Source organism: Neolamprologus multifasciatus, chromosome 9 (genome assembly GCF_963576455.1).
Source record: "Neolamprologus multifasciatus chromosome 9, fNeoMul1.2, whole genome shotgun sequence".
In the NCBI taxonomy this organism is placed as follows: Eukaryota; Metazoa; Chordata; class Actinopteri; order Cichliformes; family Cichlidae; genus Neolamprologus; species Neolamprologus multifasciatus.
This window is the reverse complement of record NC_140447.1, coordinates 13,867,795-13,893,365: the sequence shown is the minus strand read 5'-3', so window position 1 is coordinate 13,893,365 and position 25,571 is coordinate 13,867,795. Positions and strand designations below refer to the sequence as shown.

The window sequence follows — 25,571 nt, the reverse complement described above, 5'->3', positions numbered from 1 at the left end:
TTGAATACGACAAAAGTAATGGCTCTGGTAAAATATCAAAAAATGGCTGTATGGTGATGCGGAAAAAAACCTTGAACTAACCAAACTAATACTTTTATGTTCTCCTGAACTAAAAACTTGATGAAATACTAATACAATCGGTCTGTGAAGGTTCTCAGTCATCCAGGTCATTGTAGTTCACATTTTGGACAGAGAGGACAGATGGTTTGAAAGAGGAGTGAAAGAAGCCATCTATGTCCACTGTGAGTGACCATCTTTGAACAGAGGCGGTGGTTTACGACACCAACTGTCTGCCATCTATAGTCCTGTTTTGAGATCCCTTCCCAGACGCCTTAACGCCCACTCACATCCTGGGCCATCTGACCTCAGGAAATCACATGATAGGGTGGGGCCAGGTTTCACAATGAGCTCACTCGAAACCCTGGCTGATTAGGACCCACACCCGCTTTCACACCTTGGCTCATGTGATTATGTAGAGGATCATCAGGGGGTCCTTTGTCCCTCTTTGGGGGGAAACTCCCACTGCGTTTAAATCTGGGACTCCCCACCAATTGGACCCTTAGAACTAAAGAAGCTTCTCGGATGAGAGGTGAAACGTCTTCAAGCAACTCAAGAAGTCCAGACACTTTTCTTTCCAAGCTCCTTAGACAACTAATACAATCTTTCTATTCTTTAAAGGCACTAATGTAATCAGCTCTGGAAAAAAATGTAATGCTAAAAGCTAACTATGAACTATAGAAACTTTAAGACTTAACCGTTTGCTTCTTTCTGACTCTCTACGCACATATTTTATTACAGCCGAATTCACTATAAACACACATCTTTAACTCTATACAGTCTTTGCATGTACATATTGTTATGTCCCTGTTGTCAGACAACAGAACATACAGGGGAAAAAAAATTAACATACTCAACATATTTACCAAGCAGTTACTCTGAACTGAAATCTTGATTCCTGTAATTTCAGTGTTATCTGACAAAATTTCCAGCTGAGTACCTGCTGTTAGTAGTCCCACTACTTCAATTTGTACTGCCACGCGTTTATGGAGTGCTGTTCTTTTTTTTTCGTCCACCAGGTGTAGATCATGCTAAGTCCTGGTGCCGTCCAGCTCTTCATTCCTCCAACAACAACTCATTGAGGAATGTCTGCCTTTGTGATGCTGACTGGCCCTTGCTCTAGGTGCTGGGGTTATGTGCACCTTTTTCTCCCAGATATTCTTCTGGGAGAACATCTTCAGCTCTGGTAGGTCTGTCCTAGTTGTTATCCTAGTCTTTCCTATTATTCTCTTGCAACTAAGAGTACATCCTGGTAGAATCCTTGGAAAAGGCCACTCATATTTTTCCTCCTGCGTCTCTGGTGGTACCTCTTCAGCCAGAGTTGTAACATTCGTTTGGCAGTTTCTAGAACCTCATCTTGTACTTTTCTCATGATGCCTTTCTACACTTCACTTAACCAACTAATATCCTTTGAGCTTTTCTGATTTTAAATTCCAGCCTTCTTCTCCACAAAGGGCTTTCTCTACACGCATTCTTGATCATATACTCAAGTCCTTCTAGGATTACTGAGGCAGGGGTATCTATGAGCTCTGTGATACGAGTAGTGTGGATGGTGAGCAGAGCTGTGGTCACATCTGCAATAATCTCCTCTGATAGGACTTTGTCAGTGAGCCGGGGGAGTTGTGCCCTTGGTTTGGTGGCTAACTTGAGTCTGGCCACAATCAGTAGTTTCCTCTGTTACTGCAGGTATTATCGGGTTCAGTTACACTGCTCTCTTCTATCAGAGTTGGCTTATTATGTTCATACAGCTCACTATTCTTCCCATTGTACTGTAGACTCTGGATCTCCAGCTTTAATGGTAGCTAGCTGTCCTCTACTGATGTTATAACATTGAGCTAACAGGTGTTTCTTGATCAGTGTGGATGCTGGTCATCTACTCATCCATAGTCCTGCATGATATCATATTATATCTATCTATATCTCTGTCTTTCTATCTATATCTACTGTGTGTGCATGTGTGTGTGTACATGCGTGTGTGTTTGTGTGTGTGTGTGTGTGTGTGTGTGTGTGTGTGTGTGTGTGCGTGCGTGTATGTGTACAAAAACACTACACTATTTGGCTTCAATATAGCAAATGAATCTTTAACCAAATTAATGTCCCATATCTGGCTTAGTGATCGTCAATCAACTTTGTTTTTCATTAAAGACTATTTAAGAAATACAGCTTAAGGCACATCTCACTGTGTTTCTTATTGCATCATATTTCACACACTGCATTGCTGTCATGTGCATTGTGCACATGTGGAAAAGTGGAAATGTATCTTGTGTTTGCAGAGAATATAAGTGTGTTTTTGTTTGAGGTGATCCAAAGTACTGGCTGAATTCTCTTTTTGTGTAAACAGTGTTTAGCCACGCCTTGGACCCAAAGCATGACAATGAAACAGACTTGATGAAGCCAGGCCAAAGATTTCGCTGTCAACGTAATGTTTTTCCGCCATTGTTGGACACCTCTATTCAGGCATAATTGGATCCATTATAAAAGACACGAGCACTTAGGTTTCTTGCAGAGCTGCATGGGTGAGGGGAAGGGAGAGGAATCAAGTGTGATGTTTTTGTATGGAAGTGTGATTGCATTTCTGTATCCCTGCATGTGTCTTTGTGTGGGTGGGTAAGTGGGTCGATGTGAATGAAAATTAGCCGCGTGCATGTTTACATGTTTAATTGCCTTTGATTTGCAGAAGGTTAATATTAATTTTTCTGTTTTGTATTGTGTTATGTCTATTTGCATATGTGCACACATTGTGCTGACACACATCACTTTACATTTGTGCATGAATGAGCATTACAGTTATATGGTATCACTTTCCATTAGGCTGCAGTTGCAGCTATTGACTGCTTCCACTGAAATTAATTTCATATAGAAAAAAAATGTCAATGTTCTCAACCGCGTGTACTTGTAAATTGATTCAGAGGTGCTGTAGACTGTGGAGGGGTGTGTGAATTTGTGTCTGTTGAGGGAAGAGATGCAGATTTGAATGCATCTGCATGTGCCAATGCCACTGTTTTAGATTGCCACTAGCTTTATTAAAGGGTTTATTAGAGTGTTTCAAAGGGGCTTCACCGCAAAATTAGTTTTGAGAGGCAAACCTGCTGCTTCGGGACTAATTGAGCTTCATTACCTCAATAAATACAAGTCAGTAGGATGCACATCTTAAGAATGGTGATTGTGGCAAGCTTTATCAAGCAGAACATCAGTGTGAAACTGGTTAGCTATTGCATTATTTCTCAAAAGCTTTTCTCTGAATAGTTTTGACAGCATCTTCTAGTCACAAATTATTCACCTGTTTTTTTAAACACATATTTTGATGGCTTTCATTATAAAAGTTACAATCTTTCCATTCTTTGCAACACTGATTTAATCAAATTCTCACATAATACTAAACTTGCGCAACACACTGATAGACACAGACAAGGACATACATGTACGCACACGTATACACAAACCTCAGCTTTGATCTTGTTGTCTCCAAAACAGAGATGCTGTAGGTAGGCTGCAGCATTGGACTGCACCGATGGGAACTGGTGCTGTAACATCTGGATCACCTCTGGCAACTCTGGATCTCTCCACCCAAACTCTCTGCAGAATGACATATAGGGACACGTTTATTCCTTCAGCAGGTTAACAAAGTTTCTCACTGAAATGAAAATATTACCTAAAAGTAGTTCAATAAAATCAGAGACTTTTTTTCAGCCACAGATATTCAACCATGCATGTCAACGTTAATGCGGGATATAAAGAGAAAGTCAGTTGGATCCAAAGGCAGAGCATAAATGAAAGAGACATTTAAATGTCAAAATCCACTCTGCTCTGTTTTCAGTACAAGAAAACTCACTTCTAATGGGAGAAGGCTTTAGAAACTAAGCAACACAGTGGAACAAAAATGACACGGATCACCTGCTGAATGCCCAATTTGCTGAAATATCGTCATTTCCATCCAACACAAGTGCAGGAAATGAGAGAAAGTAAAGATAAGGCCACAAAGCTAAGCACGTGGCAATCATGAAAACTTTAATAAATGGATCAAAATCTACCACAAATGGTATTAGCATTTTAGCGTAATAAAAGACAAACTGGATTCCCTTAGAATAACAGTAAATCTTTGAAACCTTTTCAGTTATTTCAGATGGATGATTTGGAGCATTGTCATACCATACCATACCACCTTTATTTATAAAGCACTTTAACATAAAACCAGAGTTCACAAAGTGCTGTACATGCTAATAGCATAAGTAAAGAAAAATTAAAATGAGATAAGATAAGATAAAATAAATAACTAAAAAACTAAAATAAATTGAAACATGTTAAAACAAATTGAGTCAACCCCTCTAATCAATGCCAAAGGCTTCAGCGAATAAATATGTTTTAAGAAGACTTTTAAATTCAGAAAGAGAAGAGGCCTGCCTAACATGCAAGGGTAGATCATTCCACAACTTTGGAGCAACTACAGCAAAAGCACGATCACCTTTAAATTTATACTTAGTTTTCGGTACCTTAAGGAGCTGCTGATTGGCGGACCTAAGGGAACGGGCAGGTGTATATGGTTGTAGTAGCTCATGTCATAGCAACCATGTGTGACAATTTTTTGAGAGGTAACCAGCAAATGTGAAGATGCTAGGGATTATCATTTTGAAGGTCAAGCTGAAGGGCAACAGCTTATTTGTACATTTGTATGGATGCGACAAAATGCGAGTTAATACAAATAAAGAGGATTTCGGCAGAAGCATGAAGCGATGCATGCAGAGACATTTTTAGAAAGCTTATAAAAGGAATCAAAAAGTGTTGCTAACTGCACAGGACAGCATTTCTGCTGCCTGCTTGCTGTCTGCAGTTTGAGTTATTTCCTATACTTTCCACCACTGGAAGTTTATACTCTCATGAACACACTAGACAAAGTGAAATAAATGTTTTGTCCCTCGGTAATACACAGGAAATGGTCTCCTTTATTGTATTATCCCCCTCTGATAATTGTTTTGCTATGGCCCCCCAAATGAGGAAATTATGAGTGTGCGTGAAAGTGTGGGCGACTGGATATGTCTACGCTCGTGCACGAGCATGTGCCGCCTCAATCCACCGTAATGTTTTCTCCAATAATCACTTTGTAAACTGTTTCTCTGTTGCTTCTTTCTCTCCGTGCTTTCAGAAAACTGCCAACTCTCAATGCGATCTGACGAAAACCTATGTTGAAATTTTGCGGCTCCCATCGATCATGATGTTTGAGGATTGATTTTGTTGTTTCTGGCTTCATGCTTACTGTTCTGTGGCGAACTGTGTCTCACCGTAATCCCCATCAAGCTATCGTGCAAACTGCTGATTTATTGTGCCTCCTAGCTCGGCCGACCCAAACATGAAAATGTGGTAAATATGGGACAATTGACCTGCCTGGGGAGTTAAACCTGATGGGGTAGAAGATTGTGTGTGCATCCATAGTTTTTGCTGCAGAAAATGAAGCCTCGACACAGCGCTCATCTCTGTCGGATCAAGTGAATGCACTCTATGAAACATCTGTGGAAAGCAGAGCATTCACAGGGAGTAAACATGGCTCTCAAAGATAAAGCAAGCTCCAGCATGGACGGCTGTTTATCTGCCGAATGATAAGTGTTCATTCAGCTGGAAAGCAGGACTGAAGGAGGGAGGTAGAGGACAGATAGAGAGAAGGAGGACGAGGGAGGAAGAGGGAGGGATTCCCAAGGCATTTAGGGGATTTAGGAGGAGAGACCCCCAAACAACGTTCCTTAAATCACACAGTGAGATACCATCAGGGCAGTTTGTTTATGTGTGTAAGGGTGTGTGGCAAGATTAAGATAGCATCATGATGTGTGTTTATGAGGCCCTTGTTGCTTCCATGTCTGTTTGTGCGCATAAGTATAATGGCAAGTGCATATATATTCATTTGTGTCTATACTTCGGTGTACTGACGCCATATATATATGTATCTGACTATATGCTATGTCACTGTATGTGTATGAGAGTGTGTGTCATCCATCCCCCTACAGCCTCCCAGTTCTGTCAGTGTAGTTAATAGAAAGCAGAGTGATCTGCTGATAAGATAAGCATCATGGCTCGACCATTAATTAAAAATCCCTGGTAGGGAGAGACAGTGAGAGGAACAGAGCAGAAGGGAGAAGGATAGAGAAGCGAAACCGCAAGGGAGGATAAGGAGTGAAAGTTAGGGGGGGAAACACTGAGCATTTGGGGGCAACTGTGAGTACAACAAGCGAGAGGAAGCTGACAGGAAAGGAAAAATAGAAAAAAAGAAAAAAGATGGAGAAAGAGGAAAACAACAGATGAAATGCCAGTCATGTCAATACAGGTGCTAATGAGAGCCATAGCCCTGGTAGATGCACCACAAGGCAACGTGCCAATGATGTGAAACAGCAGGATGGAAACAGAGGGGAAAAGTGAAAACGGATCAAAGACGCGGTACCAACAAAACTGCAAAAGCCACATTAAATACCCACACAGCTTTTAAGGAATCTGCACCACGATATGTCACCACTTATGTGCCATATTCTTTATGTTACATTTTTATTATTTTTTTTGCTTTGTGTGGTAATAAATGCCACACAGAACAATTTGTGGACTTTGCTCTTTTATACCCAGGCTGTGTGTTTTTGATATGACACACCAGTGGGTAGGGGAATAAATTAGGTGTCACTGCTGCAGCACAGAGTTTCATGTTCCTGGTTAGAGAGGTTACTTTGCCATTTCTTGAGGCATGCGGGGGTGTGTTGCAGTGAAATATTTTCAATGGAATCACTAGGTATGGCAGGAGAGCAGTATGACATGACTATGAAAAAGGCAGGTGGCAAGGGAAGGAAGGGCGGAGGCAGAGACAGAGTGATATAACTGGGACAAAGGAAAAGACTGCTGTGTGATGGTAGGGCTTTGATGCACACACACATACACGAACATGCACGCACACACACACACACGCACATACATTTGAGGGAGGCAAAGTGTGATAGAAGAGTACAACACATGAAAATACAAGGACTATCAAAGGATTTCTTTCTTTTTTTTAAACCTCTCTTCATCTCTCTTTTCATGTCTAGGTCTCATGAGACAGTTGAACTTCAGTCTGAAATCCCATCATGGCCATTGATAGACAGTATTCACACACACACACACACACACACACACACACACTATAACACAATATGCTTGACAATGTTGAAATTCACACGGATTGGCTATATGAGGGGAAATAAATGAGTTGGAGAAGTTAAGTAATGCAAAGAGATCCACAAATTGACGGTTGCGAAATTGAAACACTTTCAGAGCCCGACACCTGTTCTCAAAAGTGTTGCAAATTCAACTAGGACTAAAATGTTTATGGTTTAAGATCAACAAGCTGTCACATCCTGTCACTTTCATTTATTACCACTTCTATCCCATTTGAGGGCGTTTACAGCACACTGCCGTGGTGTTGTAGTTAATCTTATTCATCTGTCTGCACAACCTAATACGATGCATGATGTTTTACACAATTTTGAAATGATTTGGGTCTCCTAGCCCAAATCACATCCATCAGCGGTGCCCACAGTGCATCTAGAGTGACAGCTCCACACAGGAAGTCTGTCCCTCTGGCCTTAATCTGATTGGACAAGGCCTGTCATGTCTGTTAACTGATTCGAGGGTCAGGAATGGACAAACTGGCAGTGTGCATACTAAAGCAGATGCTAATTAGGACCTGAACATCAATCTTCATCACTGTGTTAAGACAGAGGGAGGGCAGAGGGAGGGGGTAGTGTAGGAGAGAGAAGAGAGAAAAAGCAGTTACTATGAAGGACCTGAATAAGGTTGGCTATTGGTTTGGGGAGCAAATGGTATTCTCTTCAACACTGAAGATCAAATTATTTAGCATTTTAGTAGACCAGACTATCTTCTTCCTGTCTTTTTCATTTTAATATTTTCCTGTTGACTGCCAATGGCTGTCAAAAGCCTAAAAGAGTGGTAAAAAATGTAGATACTTAAGTGTGAGTAAGTATTATTGTCCCCAGAACTGAACTAAGAGAAGTGTTATTTTATTCATTTTGCATCAATCTGTGTGTGTAAAAAAGTGCTCCTCAGCACAGAGTGTACTACCCAAGGTAAATAAAAAAAAGAAAAAAGACTTCAGCAGTTCGATAGACAAACAGATGCCCGAATAAGCTGCATGTGAGAGATGCACAAACAGTGGCTCTTAGTTCAATGGCAGCTCCTTTAATTAAGTGCAACTTAATTAAGATGCTATCCAGGGAAAATAGCCAGCACTGCTGATGTGAAATACTGACAAATGCTGCAAAGTTACATTTATGTTTCTCTTTGGTACATAGCCACAGAGGAAGATTCGCCTCATGTGCAAAAGGTGGCACTGATAAACAGGGACAATAATTTATGGTGAATGTATTGTAAACATACATTCAACGTAGGTTAAATCATCATGGTCAAGTTATATAATATTACAAGATACTTGCATCAGCTTATTTGGATCTAGTTAAGATGACTGACCTAAAATATGTGTCAGCCAAACAAAAAATCAAGTTGTCCAGATTACATTTACTGACCAGGTTTTGTTTTACTACAGTGTGGACTTCAGATGCTCTCCCAGGGTGCTTAGACGGCATTCAGTCAGGTTCATGTCCTACTTCATGTTCTAAGTCAGTTTTCTGTTTGTTTGTTTAACATTAACGAGTTAATTGAATGTGAACAAACCTCAAGTGTCACTTTTTGTTCTGACATTTTTTGTTCCTTATTCCCAGCAGCATGCAGCATTGCCACGCACCTGTGCTGACTCTTGGGCTGAGCATATGGCCCGATTCATAATGAGTGTGACTCTGCGTGGAGTCACCCTGGAAACGTCCCTATATCGAGAGGTAAGCTAGAAATACGTGGGAAAGTTTCGGGATGCCCTTGTCCTCGTCCAACAGAAACAGGAACTTTCAAACAGCATACGTTGTGCTTTATCCCGCTATCAGATGCCCGTATTAGGATCATTAGGATGCACCTATTCCCCTTCAGTTTAAATGAGGAATCAATATATATTACATCCCTGAAATGCTCCAACTCATAATCGATTTCTTCTTTGTTGTTCATTATTATTAGAATACACGACAACAGAAATTGAAAAAAGAAACAACATATGAATCACATCTCATGTACAAACATGTGCAAAGTAACATACAATCGTACAAAATTTCCACATGTCTCGATTGAGACAGCCCTGAGGTAATCACATGAAACTCATATCTGTAAGTGTGTGGATTTTCTAGTTAGCCAATAAAAATCAATAAAAAACATACCGTAAAAGACCACGTGGCCTTAGGAGCAGTTGACATAGACCTTTTAAAACCACAGCACTTTCTACAGAATCAGAACGTTTGTGTTCTCCCCTGGCCTTTAATGGCTCTAGGCAATATAATGTGTTTTGCCCACGTTCTTCTCGCCTGCTAAAAAATTCTCTGTGTAGACCTGGAAGAACCAAACAAAAGCCACAGCTCCAGCAAATGGGATCAATGAAAGGTGGGGGAAGAGAAAGGTTGAAGCCCATAACAGCTGAGCTGACAAATGAATGGATAGAGATAGATGGACTGAGCCTAAAATGGAGCCAATGCAGAAATAAACAGAAGCAAAAAAAAATCTGCCGTGAGTCAGCTACAATAAAAACACCTTATAGTGTGTCACCATCCCCCTACTTCTTGCCTTCTGCTCCGCGGTTACTGATGGGCAAATGGAAATGGCTCTCGTAATCACATTTCACCTCTATTCATGAAAACAGAAAAGTGAGCCATTAATTCCATACAAAGACAGGAAGAAATAGAGATAGGAGCACAAAATAGGAGACCATAAATAAGAGCAGGAAAATCCAATGCAGATAATAATAAGTATGGACATAAGAATGAAAAGATTACTACTTTTCTCCAGCTCATCTCTACAGCTACGTGTGGTTTTTCTCGAGCTCCTTTCCTTCCCTTTGTCTCCACATACCGCCACACCTGTGTATCACTCTCCTTCTCTCTGTCTGGAGTTTTTTTTTTCCTTTCTTTGTTTCATGCAGCAACCATCAGATGACAAGAAAAATCAATATGCTTTCTCTATGGCATCTTCCAGCTGGGAGTCTGGGGCTCAGGAGGTTGAATAGGACCGAGCAAAGAATTAAGTAAGAAGAATGAGCATTGCTGAGTGAGACCAGCTCACCTTGCATGTAGCAGAGAAACAAATAATGATGGGAAAACAGCTAGTGATGAATGTATAGTTTGAAACTACAAAATCACAAATATAATATATTTTTATGTTTTTTATGAAGCTAAAATAGCAAAAATTAAGATTAAGAGTCTGCAGAGACCAAGTAATGTTACAGTAATTAATTAAAGTACGGTGAACAGCAAAATTGTCATCAAAATCCTTAACGATTTTCAGGTTAGACAGTGCGCTTCATCTATAATTCTTATAAAAGAACTGTATCGAAGGAGCATTCAGATACAGTAAGAACGATGGTGTTTATGCTGGTTATTTTCTTTGTTCTTTCAGTGTATCGCTGTCCAATAAATGTTTCTGCTGCATGAGTCGTTTCTTTTTAGAGCTGATTACAATAGCAGAGTGTTTTTACACTTTGCTCTCTTTTTGTAATTTGATCTGGATAAGTATGGCCACTTGAAAATTAAAATGTAGAAAATGTCAACTGGGAGAGACTGTGTGCTTGCAGATATGTGTTTGTGAAGTTTGCATGGGTGAGGTTGTTGAAGGGGAACATTAGTGTGCAGGGCCACAGAGCGATTTGCCAGGGTAAGGAAAACACAAACGCCAGCACAAGTCCTTGCAATTAGCTGAACACACAGAATCGGAGGCATAATCGAATAGGGCATTAGGCTGACAGACAGGTGTTCATTTATTTACACGCCCAGAAAAGGGCGTGCACTCATGCACGTGCACAGCGTATTATACACACACTGTAAGTGAACAAAGGAGAGCGTTCACACGCACGCAAACATCAATGCACGCAAGACATGACCACACAAGTGTGCACACTTGCAGATAGCACATGCATGATTGTGTGTCTTTGAATACACAAATAGACGCTTCCTCATAACTACAAAGAGGAAAAAATACACACATGTTCACACGGCCATTATCCCGCATTTGCTGATCGGTAATTTTCAGCCCGGTGGTACTATTCCCCCGTTGCAGGGTGCAATTACTGGATGTTTACACAGCCAAACAATAGACCAGTGAAACATACTCTCAGTCAAACATTCATTAAATGGGCCAGTAGATGCTGAGGTGACCTAGACCATTACACTGTATCGCACCGCGCTCATTAAGATTGAGCTGTGTATTGTACTGTATCCGAACCAGGAGTCAGCCTTAATCTGATACCCTCATGACACTTTTCCAGTTGGATAATGATATTGTTTTACTGTGATATACAATCTAACCACAGACTGTATGTAAAAGATGGAAGTCGATTAGAACAAACGAAGCATGTTAAATCTGTTTTTTTCTAATGGTCAGCAGAGTATGCCTGCTTTGGTTACGAGCAAACAAACAAAAACAAGTCATTGGTCTCAGTTGATATTTAAAGTCTTATTGGCAAAATCTGGTGTTATTTTTAAATTATGCTTCTAATTACAGTCAAAGGGGACATAAAGCAGGGTATGTTTACAGTAAGGTCATGTAAGCAATTATGAGGTTTACCTTATAACTGGCAAGCTACGACAACATGAGTATGTCTTATTATAATATTGTTATTATTTATTTATTATTCCTCCATCAGATTCACACATTTCACTCATCACAAATTTTTTCAAAAAGCTAGTATGGTGCCAGTCAACATGGTAATACAAGAGTGACTACATTCATCATTAATAAACAGTATATTATTCGAACATAGTGCTATGTTAAGTGTATCTGTGTGTGTGTTTACATAAATAAATGTATGAAAAATGATCACTGATTTTTACTTTTAGTGTTTTTTTTCTCCTGCTTGAACCAACCATCCAATGGCTGATTTGCAATATCACTCTTCGCCATTTGTAATAATTTACCAAGCTCTACAGAAAAATTATCTATTCACTTCCGCCTCTTCAAAGGTCAGTGTACTCCTCTGAACATCTTCATTAAACCCCATTAAAGCTGATTAAAGTTTCTGTGTGATTAGTTTGAGTACCCCGATTTAAGGTGAGTAAACCAAGCCTTTTTTAGACTGTATTGTTGTTTTTCTTTTTCTTTTTTTTTTTTTTACATCTTGATGAAAGGGTTGATATCAGTGACCAACTGTCAACAGACTGCACTGCAATTATGTCTGATAACACTGAGAACTGCCACTCCAACTTCTGCCATGATACAACCAAAAGTGAACAAAATTGACCAATCAAATCCCCATCCACGATACTCAGAGATTCAAAGTGTAGGCACAGGATTAAGCTGGTGGACGAACAAGAGTCTGCTGGAAAAATTGTCTCCTGATTTGCAATCATGCTCTTGCCACTGAATAACAAACAGGATGGGTGGACTATTTTTTTTTGCCATAACGTTAATGAGGATGCTCGTCCGTGCAGATGTGTGAGTGTGTGTCCATGTCCAACAAATGTACCTTCATGCCTCATCGCTAATGAAGGTGTCACAGTGTCAGTTCATATGTCTATGTGTGTTAACCAGCCACAAATTATCCAATATTATTTTGCCATGTAGCTATCACACTAAGGTCAAACAAAATATTAACAATATTAACATTTAAATGTGTGTTGATTTACTTGCGAAACTATCTTTGTCGTGTGTAAGACATAAAAATGTTGTTTGCACAGTCACATTAATGGGCTGACAGTATGTAAATCATTACATTTTAAGGTGAGGTTACATTCACAGTAGGCTGAGGTCAGTCAGGTACTAGGTATTGTTACAGTTACTCTAAGTCTTCAGGATATGAATGCGATTCAATGCAATGCCCTCTAAAGTCATGATACACAACTGTGCTCTGTGAAAGTGTGTGTGAGAGAGAAAAAGGTGGGTGTGTAAATCCATTCTTCCACTACCAGATTCACATTACACAACCAGACACTTACTGTAGAGGTCAGAGACCTGCCCTGACATTAAACGAGTGAGATGACATGGCAGATCCACTCAGATGTACACACACGCACGCACACACACATGCACACACACAAACAAATTCTTCTGTCTGTAATTTCCCCCTGCACTCTCTCTAAGTTACAGAAACACACAAGCATGTGCGTCCTTCAAACCACCCAAACACACTCTACATTTACTTCAGTACTTAAACATCTTATGTTTCTTTCTCTCTGTCCTCTTTCTCTTATCACTCCATTTTTGAATACACTCTCTGCTATCATAGGGAGGGTTGGTTGTGATGGGGATGTTAAACCTGAACTAAAAGCCTAGAGAATGATAAAATATAAATTGGAAATTTGAAGTGCAGCAGTGGCTTCAGACTTCTATCTATATCCGAAGTGTTTGTGCACAATTTTGAGTTACACACAATCATTATAGTCACATGCAAAAACTATGCTGAAAGCTGGGTTGGAAAATGGGAAACAGGCGCAGAGCTTTATTGAAACATATGCAAACTTGCATGGAAATTGATATAAGAAAAAAACAAAGATTGTACAACTTTAACAAGCTTGAAAGTCTTATTTGGTATAACTGCCTTTATTATTCAGTATAGTCTGAACTATTTGTCTGCCAGATTTCTTGTTTTCTTTTAAGTAGTCTTCAGGAATAGTTCTCTAGACTTCTTGAAGGACATCGCGCAGCTTTGGAGCTTTTGTTCATCCGAAAATATTCAGATATGAGGACTAGACTTAAAATAAGTGAAAAAGCAGCCAATGTTCAAAGAAAAACTATTGATCAGGACTACTTAAAAAAATCATTTGATGAGAAATATAAAGAAGTGAAATTTTAGTTTATTTTTAGCTCTTATCCCAGCATTACTGGTTAATTCTTTACTTGCCCTACAGTTCACCCTAAGGTGACTAAATGCTCCTCGGGCACTGTATAAGTTTGGGTGTTTGCATGTTAATATTCCAGTGCTGTTTTGTGTGCAGCCCGTTTGTGTGAGAGGAAAAGAGTGTAATCAGCAGAGAAAAACTAATAAACCAGTGATTAGTTTATCCACCTGCTATTCTCATTAGATCTCAATGGAGCAATAATGCAACACAGAGTGCTATCACTTCAGGATTTGCTAAAAAAAAAAAAAAAAAAAAAAGGGAAAAAAAAGAGAGAAAGATCGGCTCAAAAGCAACAGAGCGAGCGGGCAGATAATGAGGCTGACTGTGGAAATGATAGCATTAGGATAGGAGTAGAAGACATAAATGAAAAAATATGAGTAAAATAGTTTAAAACATGATAAAATAAATAATTCAGACAATGACAAACATGATTTCACTATTGTGAACTCTGCATCTAAAACTGATATAACCAATGACTTCTAACTGGCTTTTCACCACTGTACATTTTGACATGCATGACATCAGATCATATGTAAGAAGATCACGAAGGAGCTGGAGAAGGTGGGAAGCTGAGCCGATGATACGAAGGATTAGAATGATTAGAAACAAATTGTTGCGCTTGTGATAGCGATGTTAGAGTAATGTCTGAAATGAAGATAAAAAGGAAATATGTCTCAAAATTGACATTTTCCTAGTATGTTTGTGCACCATAAAGCAACACAACTCCTTAAGACTTCACTTTCTCTCTCACACACATACACACAAAAAACGGATTAAGTGAGGCTAAAAGCAGTCATCCACTTCAAATAAAATGGGGATGGAGGCAAGAAAGAAATAAGGAACAGAGCTGAGCAATAGAAACATCACCGAACTGAAGCTCCAACATATCTGGGGTCAAACAATATGACAGAGTGGATGCTTTATTCACTCTGGTTCAACTGAACACAGAGTGTGTCGTGTGTTCTATAAAATCAGAAAGGTGCTATAGAGATACAACAAAATAAAAGAGAAAAAACACGAGATTTCACAGCAGCATGCACAAAAACTATAGAAAGTGCGACTCCTTCCATAGAGGAATATAGATGACAGCAGTGATATTTTATTTTCCACCTCTCTCATTCATCTGAGGTATGGGGTTTATTTTCTTCATGATATTCAGTGAGCAACATTTCAATGATGCAGATGACTGAATCCTCTGAAATGGTATAATTTGGTAAGAAAACTTTTATTTTCTGCAAGTTCACCCATCCTTGCAAAACAATTGCTGGCATGAAAGCAAAACCCATGATGGAATAGGTGTGAAATTACGACCTAGCTTGACAGCTCTGAGAGCTTGTTTGACATAAAACAATGAGGCAAAAACCTGTATTTGAAATTGCCAAAATATTGCCTTCTCGTTGATTTTCTTTCTTTTTTTTCCATTTTTATTTTGGACTGACTGAACACTTGGTCATTATTGGTTACTGTTACAAATATTAAAGGTACACAGTAAGTGAACCAATAAATAGTCCTTTACCCTACAATGACATTTATTTCAACAGAATGAACATAGATTGGATTAAATTTATTTGTTTCTAATATTGACTGACATATATACAAAGATACAATTCTGCAAGGTTCAGGCTTTAGCTTTGACAAATGGCATTTCAAGACTGTAAAATCAGTGAAATGATTCAGGGGGATACAGAAAAGGTACAAAATGTACACTTGGGAAAAGCAAACACTATCACGCATGAATTCACATATTACTTATTGATGTAACGAAAACACAAGAATATACTCACACACATCTTCAAGAGGGATAAGACAACACTAACATGTGAAATGACTCATGAGGATGTGCCCTGCAACTTTTTCTTAATTCGCCGTGCTTTCTTTTTATTGCTGTCATTTTACCAAGATTAGCATTGGACTTGAGTCATGATCGAGCATCTGTCTGTCTGATATCAAAGCCAATGTTTATAATATGAAAGCGCATGCACACACACAGAAGCACAAACATGCGCGTATAACTATTGTAAGCGTGGTAAGTAGAGTCTAAGGAATCACTTTTTACCCTGCAGTGGAAAGAAGAAGGAGACAAGATTGATAGGAACAAGGAGAGGGACAGAGAAGTGATTTGCTACTTTAATAGACACAAAGGACAACAGGAAGGAGGACAACTGTGTGTTTACACTGAAAGAACGGGAGAAAACACTTGGTGCTTTGTTCTGGATGGATGTCTATACCTCCCAGCCCATCAGACCTGCAGAGCTGTGATGGAGTGATGGAGAGAGAGATGATGAGAGTGATGGATGCATGACAGATGAGTTTCTGCATTCAGTCGGAGGCCCTCGGATGAATCTGTGTTATTTTATCATAACTTAGTGAAAAAAACAGAACTGACTCTGCAGAGCGAAAGCGAGGAATGCAAGTTTATGATGAGAACAGGAGCATTTCCCTGAATGAAAATAAAGAAACAAACAAACAAACAAACAAACAAAATAATAATAATGGCATAGCCAAACACCTATTTTTATAGGGCAAATAGAACAGTTTTTCCTCCCAGTAAACAACTATTGTGGGGGTTCTTAACAATGGCTACTATCAGTGATGTGTCATCAACAAGTATGTTTTGCTTTATTTGGCAAGAGATGATTCATGGAGCCTGGATGCTTTTTCAAAAGCATCCAGCTGCACACATTCCGGTGGTTACTGAGCAGCCCCACTCGTACTTTTGAGGGGTTATGGGCATTACATCGGCTCTCAAAAGGTGCTACACTGAGCTTTACAGCACCAAATCTATAAGCTGTAGCTGTCTGCTGCCACATGGGGTTGAATTAAAAACATGTGGGACATAGGCTACACTTGAAGCATCAAGCTCTGGCCTGTCGTACAGAAGACAAATTAAAAGGGACGTCTTTGTAGTGGAGTGAAACTAAGTGACAAAAACACCTAAAGCTATCTAGAGCAGCTATTCTGATTTTTGTCACGTGCGTTTCTTTGAACTTCTCTTCCTCTTCAGTTCCCTTTCCCAACTTTTCAATCAGTTAAAATCCAGTCAAAAGCACATCAATCTGACGTCTCTGTAGCATATGTGTTGGCTGAATTCACATAATCTTTCTGTCTGTATAGCTCAGTGTTATGCAAAACAAACACAGATGCAGAATGATTGATTTGCCTTTATTTAAGCACTTTGTTGGTTAAAAAAAAGAGTTTTAAATACCACTAATTCACTTTTTCGCTCAGATTCAGATTCAATCAGCTGAAGGAAGAAATCACAATCCTGTCATAGATCCACCACTGGACATCCAAGCACTAATAGATGTGGAAAAACTGTGTTTAAGGTCATAACTGTAGTGTGTTCTCATGGTTAGACTTAAAGCCAAAAAAAGCCCTTTGTTTTTTTAAATAATACTTTGTCCGGTTCATTCTGCTTTATGCTTGGAAAGTGTTTGGCAACATACCAGTGAGTCAGTACCTTTTAATTAGCATGTCAAATACATATTAGATTAAGCATAATGTTGTTAATATTGGTTTCTGTGTGCATATGTGTGGGTGTGAGCACTTCAGTGGGTGTCTAAGTGCTTTTTATTTCAGTAAGAGCTCTTCCAATGGGATGTATCATGACAGGACTGGAATCCACAGGTGCTTTTGTAAACCTGATGCTGGTAAATACAGATATGAATGCATGACTAAATGTGATCAAAAACAAAAAACGATTGCGTTGCAATTTGAAAGTAATACAACAACCATAACAAAGATCCATTACACATTAAACTCTTCTTCTTCTTTTTTTTCATTTCTCCTGTAAATTTCTCTCACAGATTCAGCCACACACTGCATCTTAGTAGCTCACTGGTCATTGCAGAGCCCCATTCGTTTGATTTTCGGGAGCAACTCAACTAAAAGGTCAAGATGCCTCTCCTGCACGAGAGGTACAACTTACTGACCTTAACATCAACAGCCCCATGAAGAGTACCGATGGCTGCTTGACATTTTTGCCCAGAGTTAATAAAAATAATAATTAAATACAAGAAAAATTTAATCTTATTATTGGTGTCTTAGAAGGAGAGTTAAAAATAATTACATAGTGAAACTGGACTATAGACTGAGCCTAACACACAGCTATCCAGGTGAGATTTTGCCTGCAGCCATACATTTATAGAAACTTCTTATAAATGATTTAAGCACAAATTAACATAAAAAAATAAGTGACTCAGCTCTTGTCTGTGAAAATTATACTGTTTGTTTTTTAAGATTCATAGTAACACATATTAGGGTAAAGATTAGCACTCTAATAAGCTTTTGTAAATTGACATTTAATTTTGTATCAGTGCACTGTTTCTACCAGAGCACCATTAGGCCTGTTGGCTATGATTAGGCTGTGTTCTCCTCAAGTAAAAGCCAGAGAAGAGGTGAAGTGAAGTGAGGCATGGGGAGGAGAGAAGATATACAGTAATTTCGCTGGTGTGACATTTTCCCATAATCCCTCCCAAATGCCACTAGTGTCAGGAGGCAGAGCAGCAGAGAGGTGGCGGAGCGGAGACATATCCCATCCTAACACATTCCCTACCCTATAGATGAATTTGTACGTTTCTGTTCATGTGCACTCATGTATAAGGTTTGATGAATTTCAGTTAAAAAGTGTTAGTGGCAGTAAATAGCATTAAAAAATAAAGCAATTAATGAATCAAAAGTCCATGACAGATTCATTACTGACTGAACATTGCACATACATAGAGTGAGAAAATGTCCTGCAACCACAACCTTACTTTATATTTTGGTTTCCCTCTCCCTGACAGCCAAATATCAGCTGAAGTTTAGCCTTAACCTCTTATGCATAAGACATTTTTTGCCAATATCTAAATGCTTAAGTATAGAATTTTGCATTAGTGCCTCTAGGTGTAAGTATGCAATGGGCAACTCATCTACATTAATAGCCTGTCTCGCTTTGGTCATCCTTTTGTCTCCCAGGCCTCAGATACAGGATGAAGCTCATTGTAGCAGGGAAGAAGGCAGATACACGGGGTTGTTATTATCCCAAGGTCACACACGCACACGCGCACACACACACACACACACACACACACACACACACACACACACACACACACACACACACAGAGGCCACCTCAGAAAAGGGAAAATAACTACAATGGGCAATTTACCCAGAACAGACAGGGATGACGGCCAGGACACAGATGCACACACACACACACAAACACGTTCACATGTGCACGCACATGCACACAGACACACACACACACACAGCTGTGCCTCAGGGCCAAGGTTCTGGCAATGCATCATTACCCTCCCTTGGAGGTGATTCCATATCCCAGCATGCATTTCTCATGTGGAGAGGAAATTACCCCTGGGCCGTGCTGAGAGCCAATAGAGTGTGTCCTCTGTCCTCTGTCGGTTTCTCTCTCTTTCTTTCTCTTTCGTTAAATCCCCTTCTCACCCTGCAACTGTGCTCTCCCACCCTTACCGTCCACCCTCCCTTGCTTTCTCTCCAAGCCACCCAGTTACCACGACATCCTTTCATCTTTCTCTATCTTTCTCTCATTAACACTTTTCCCCAGTCTTCTTTCATTTTCTATGCCTCGAGAAGAATACAGATTAATAACAAAGCATGAAAATGTATTGATGGCTTCTCTTCTTTCTGTCCTTCCCTTATTTTCAGTCAAGCAGCTTTTCATGGTGACATTAAGCATTCAAATTGACAATCAATTATGTCCCAAAAGTGGTAAACAGACAGAAATACAATCAGCTAACGAATAAAGTCTGAATAACTCTGGTGAAAATAACTAATAGTTACATCCTACAGACAAGCGTTTATTTTTTCATTTAATTTAAAAAGATATGTCATGTAAAATGATCATGACCAATGTCAAATCAAGCACTGTTCTTCTATAAAACCTCAAACTACTGAGCAATGATGTCATCTGCGTCTTTTATGATAATCTGAAAGTGAAAAAGCAGAAAAGAGATGTATGGACAGCTCAAAAACATTTTGCATTTGCAAACAGAGGCATTAAAGCTGTATAGGAGAACGCCAAAAGCAAAAGTATAGAGCCTATCAGTGCATTTGTGGTTCTGTTGCATCAGTGCTGAAAACAGCTGTCCAATTTAGCAAACAAGAAAAAAAAGACACAGACACAAAGCAAATGCTAAAAGCAGTAACAGTTCTTTACCTAATTTACTGAAAAAGGAGAACACTGTATCAGAATTAAAATGTGTGTCACACACACAAACATGCACAGGTATCTCATCTCTATAGTTATACTGTACATAAACCATATGTGGGTACATAGATCCAAACAATACACTTGCATAAACTATGGTTACAAGAAGGGGATACAGGCACTTTATTCCCTTTCTTTGTGCTCAACAAGAGCCATCACTGCATAATTACACCCTCCACTGCAGCTTCTCAATGTATACAGACACCCATAAACTCATCCAATGATGTTCCATGCGAGGGTATTTCACTTTCTTTTTGTTTTTTGGAAACTGTTTTGTTTCTCTCTCCGCTTCCTCCAGAGAGGAATGGTCCGCCTCAGGGTGGAGTCTAAGAGTTGGGCGTTTTCCCTCACACCTGATCTGCATCTCTTCATGGAGCGTGCAGTATATATGTAATTAATGCATGTAATTGAGTCATTGCCAGATTGTCTTCACATCTTTGGTGGTAATCGGGCTCACCTACTACACGTAATTTCTTCCCTTGGTCAGATGTAATCTGTTCTCTCTCTGTTCCATCTCGACTGGTCTGTGATCTCCAGCCTTCTTCTGTGGAGATTTCCAAATACTTCTCAGTACCAGTATATCGTGCCTTCCTAACTGGGTGCTGACGTCCCGTCGTTATGACAAGCATCCTTTACACTCACTGTGTAACATGCTGTAATATGCACATCACATATGATTCTCTCACACACACAAACATGTAAATGCACGTCCTGTGTCCAGTCTTTCGCAGCCTTGGGAAAATACATAAAAGCCTACTACACACTCAGTCTGCATGCACTTACAGACATGCCCACCACTGATCAGTCACCACTGATCTCTGTTTCTGGAAACATTCAATAAGGGTGGCCCATGTTCTGTCTTCCTCTTGCTGATATGTGTTCACGTCTTTGGCACTTCTTTTTTCCAGTGTTATCGAATTCGCTACTCTTGCCCGGTTAGTACTAGGATATTCTAATCAGTCAATCTCCATTTCAGGCCGGCTGTTTTTTAACGCTCCTTCTCCCCATCTTCACCTCATCCACACCGGGCACCTCATCCAATCTCATCATCAACTGTCTCAACTACTCTACTTCACCATCATCGGAGTCTGGACTATCTCAGGTCTATATCCTACCTTCATTTGGAATTATGCTCTTCTAAATTCAACTTGTATTTTGGATGTTCACATTTTAGGCACTCTCCTTATTGAAATAAAGTGTTAAGTGTGATACTACTGACAATAAATAGTCACAGTCAATCACTTTGGAAACGTTCTGCAACTTAAGTTTATGTTAGAGGCAGTCGCTCCTAAAAAGAGGCACTGAGGTATTTTTAAAGTTAAGTTACTTTAACTTCAAATAGCGTTGGATATGGATTTTTTTTTATTATATTTTTGGCCTTGTTAGTTATTTCAAACGTACAGATTAACACAAATATACACATTTGAATAATCCGTTATTTAAAAAGAAAAATGTCAAAGCCAACTAGAATTTATATCTAAAGTAAGACGTTATTGGACTTTTACTACTAGATTTACTATTTACATTAGATGTGCAACATCAAAAGAGCTTATTGGCTGCCTTGAAATGTAAGCTTGTTTTTCTAAAAAACACAAAACTACAACACTAAAGGAAAAAAAAACATCTATCATATGAAATAATTAAAATAGTCTTTAACAAACTTTAACATCAAATATTACTATTGCTGCAGCCATCACTGCTGCGTGAATACGTTTGGAGGAGAAAATGTAAATGAGGCGAGTCTGATTAAATGACGAGAGTTTGATTTATCTTGAAGTCTTGTGTCTATGTTTCAGGCTCAGTGTGCGATTAGATAAGTCGAGCATTTCCCCACAGCTGAAACAATGGTGTAGTCTTGTTTTTGATCAAAATAGTCCAACTATTTTCTTTCTTCCTTCCTGTCAATCCCCATTACTGCAGCGCAGTGAATTCCCATTGCATAATCTAACTTACCCTTTATGTTGTTTCTCACCCTATTACATGCTTTCCTAAGCCCCAAGTTTGAGAACAAAAACCACTGGTGCCTGACTCCCATCTTCCCCAAGTTAATGTTTCTCTCTCTCTTCCTGTATGCCCAACATCGTTCCCTCCCTCTGTCTTCTTCTCCTTCAATCTCTCAAGGTACAGTATAGCTTATTCCCTAAACAAATGCAGATGCCATGCTTTCTTCACTCACTTAAGAGTCTCCAAATCCCCTTCATTTGTTAAAGATTTCCCCTTCATTATTGCCTTTCGCTCCTCTTTCTTCTCTTTGTTTATTGGTTATGCAAGTCTGCGCTCAACATTTCTCATCATCTCACTCCCTACACTGTTGTTAATATTCATTTTAAGAAAGAAACCCAGTGGGGGTGACAATCGCTTTACACGCAGAACGCTCAGAGGGAAACGCACAAACTTTCTGAGACGCTGCCTTAGACAAAACAATAATAGCAGACAGTGTATCTATATTTTGCCCTTGCCTTCTCTGCACACTCTATTATTCTCCCCATGCATGTTGATCACCTAAAGACCAACCTTAACTTTTCCTCATTTCCCTCGTCGTTCTGCATTTCCCTCCTTTTCTCTTTGTGTCTATTTTCTTCCCTTCCTCCTGTTTCTCCAGCTTTATTTTGCACTGCTCCCTTTAGCTTTCTCATCAGTAATTCCTTCTTCCCCCCTTCCTTCCACCCCTCATCTATCTTGTCTCCCGCTCTTCCTCCCACCTCTCTGTACTGCTATCCATTGACAGATATTGAGTTTTCCCTTCATGTTGCTGTCATCACCTCTTGCTTATCATGCTCAGTCTTTTGCAGCTATAATAGCAGTATGTCACTGGCTACCATGTATGCACACACACATTATACAGTGACATATACACATTAATCCATAAGATATGCTAATTGATTATATAAAAGACAGTCTTTCGTTTTGTGTGTACACACATGTGCGCACACACACACACACACACACACACACATTAAAACATGCACACATAACCTCTGCCCTCACTCACAGTGTTCTTTGTGTCTAATAGCTGCTAACTCATTTAGCACTTCATGTTAGCTCAACTAGATCCAATTACAGCAAGAGAGAGAGTGGAGTTTGAGTAGGAGGCCATTTAACCTCCTGACAAAGAGAAATCTAACACACTTCAATTCAACAATATTAAGCACAGTAAGATAACTGCATAAAAAATACAGCTAGAAATTACGAATTTAAAGACACCTTTAACTGTGCATAAAGTTAAAAATAGTAATGTTGTAACATAATAGTAATAAATCACTATGCAATTTGCAGGCAGCATTCACCACAAAGGCTCAGATTTGTGAAAAAGATCTTTAGTGTTGAATTTAACCAGTGTACAAAATGCTTGCAATTCTACCATTTCTTGTTACTTTGCTGGGGGGGGGGGGAGTGCAAATGGAGGAAAAATGAGATTTCTGTCTGGATCTGTGCACAGAAATCCATGAAGCCTGAGGCAATAATGGAAGCAAAATGATCTTGACTGTGCATACAAGCAAGTGTGGCAATAACACTAGAGGGCCAACAATAAACACTTTCATTGCAAGTGCATAAAGAGAACAATGTGCGTATGCCTGAGTGTGTTTGTATGTGAAATGTAAGCGCTAAACCTACTCCTACATTGGCTCGGTTTTCGTATTATGAGTATTACAAAACAATCAACTTTTAAAAGTTCTAAAAAGTCCTCTGCTACATATCCACTTACACCCTCTCTCCCTCCATGCACACACACGCACACGCACACGCGCGCGCGCACACACACACACACACACATTTATGTATAGAAATACATTTCAGCGCACAACTTAATATATTAAAACAGAAGTTGATCTCTCCAGTTATACAACGGATTAGCTAATTTAGCCTTTTAGGTATGCAATGCCTCTTTTCATCATCAAGTACTAGATTTAGGATGTGAAATGCAATCGCTCACATTTTCTTATCTTACTGACCTATATTCACTTCTGGCTCTCCAGTATCTCTTTGAACCTTCTGGAAACATATTTCTGTCTACTCTTACAAATATTTTATTATGTTATGTTGTTGCCGTGTGAATAATATGCCTTAATAAAACATATACCTCGCTCAGAATTGATACTACTTTGCTAAAGAAGAAGTGTTTATGAACAAGTCCAGAGTGCAAAGAAAAAGACAATAATCGTTCCTTTTGTGAAGTAAACAGATACAATATTCTAGTGTAAGTCAGAAGTGCTGTGTTTATTTTATAATAACAAAACTCACCAGATATTAGCTTTCACTTGATTGGGTACATTGGCTGTTGTGAAACATGAAGACTGTCTTGAGTCAGTCAGTCTAACTATATCATCAAAAGTAGACACATCCTACAGTAAGACTGCAGGATTTTGTGAAGGACTTTACCTTCATCAGACTGTGCACATGCTAATCATTTCCCCCCTCTTTTTTTACTTTCATTGTCACTGTTCTTAATAATCTCCCACTCTCTCTGTTCACTGTGTTCTTTCTCCCTTTCAGTGACTGACAGCTGCTGCTGAGACTTGATCCACCCGTCTCAGTCCCTCTTGCTCTGTAATTAAAGGAATTATACATCAAGAGCCCTGTGAAATATGTATAAAAAAAGATGGGGAATGAGCTTTGCTTAATTGCAGAGACAAGAGGATGGAAGTGATCACAGCCCAGTAGGATGCTTTTACGCACAGCATGACACTATGGGAGGTGGAAGTCCAAAGCAACTGGTGTGTGACTGGAGTAAAACAGTGTCTTATTAGATAGTTTTTCCTCATACATATGAGGTAGCTGCACTGGACAAAAAAAACAGAAGTTTAATTTGGCAAAAACTTTTTGTATATTTATGAGAGATTTTCCTGTCAAATTAAAGAATAATTGCTGTTTACCTTCATTTTTCAAAGTCTTGAGTGTGGACAAACCAGATATGCAAAAACGTTCTTCAGTGTTTTGGTATCTGAAGTGCCTTCAAATTTTTACACTGGTACCTGACACAACACACTTACTTCAACGTGCCTGTTCTTAACTTTGAGGCATTTTCAGCGTAAATGCATTTTTGGGCATAAACACCTGTTTTTAGAGAGCTTTAGAAAAAAACCTGATGGTCATGGCTGAGTTGAGTGTGTGACTGTTACTAAAGGTCTTAACCACAAAAGACCATGAAATCTACCTGTTTGTGCAAAAAAGGTTTGACTGTGAGTTTATAAGAACACTGCAATTTTAAGCTTTTTAAAGCAACTCCAAAGCACCATTGTGATTTCACTGAAAGTATAATTTGAAACCTTCGGAAACATGATTAGTTATGAATATATAATGAGCGTTGGCAATTCAAACTGAGGTCAGTAATAAGATGTCCCTT

At 39.2% G+C, this 25,571-nt stretch overlaps 1 protein-coding gene across 2 annotated transcripts in view; it reads right to left on the bottom strand.

Moving 5' to 3' along the window:
* Positions 1-25,571, bottom strand: part of ctnnd2a (catenin (cadherin-associated protein), delta 2a) — a 265,825-nt gene that overhangs the window by 81,648 nt on the left and 158,606 nt on the right. For both annotated transcript variants that reach the window (XM_085173422.1, XM_085173423.1), the window contains one exon: positions 3,501-3,633. In XM_085173422.1, coding sequence (XP_085029548.1) covers positions 3,501-3,633 — 133 coding nt within the window. The remainder of the gene's footprint in view (positions 1-3,500; positions 3,634-25,571) is intronic.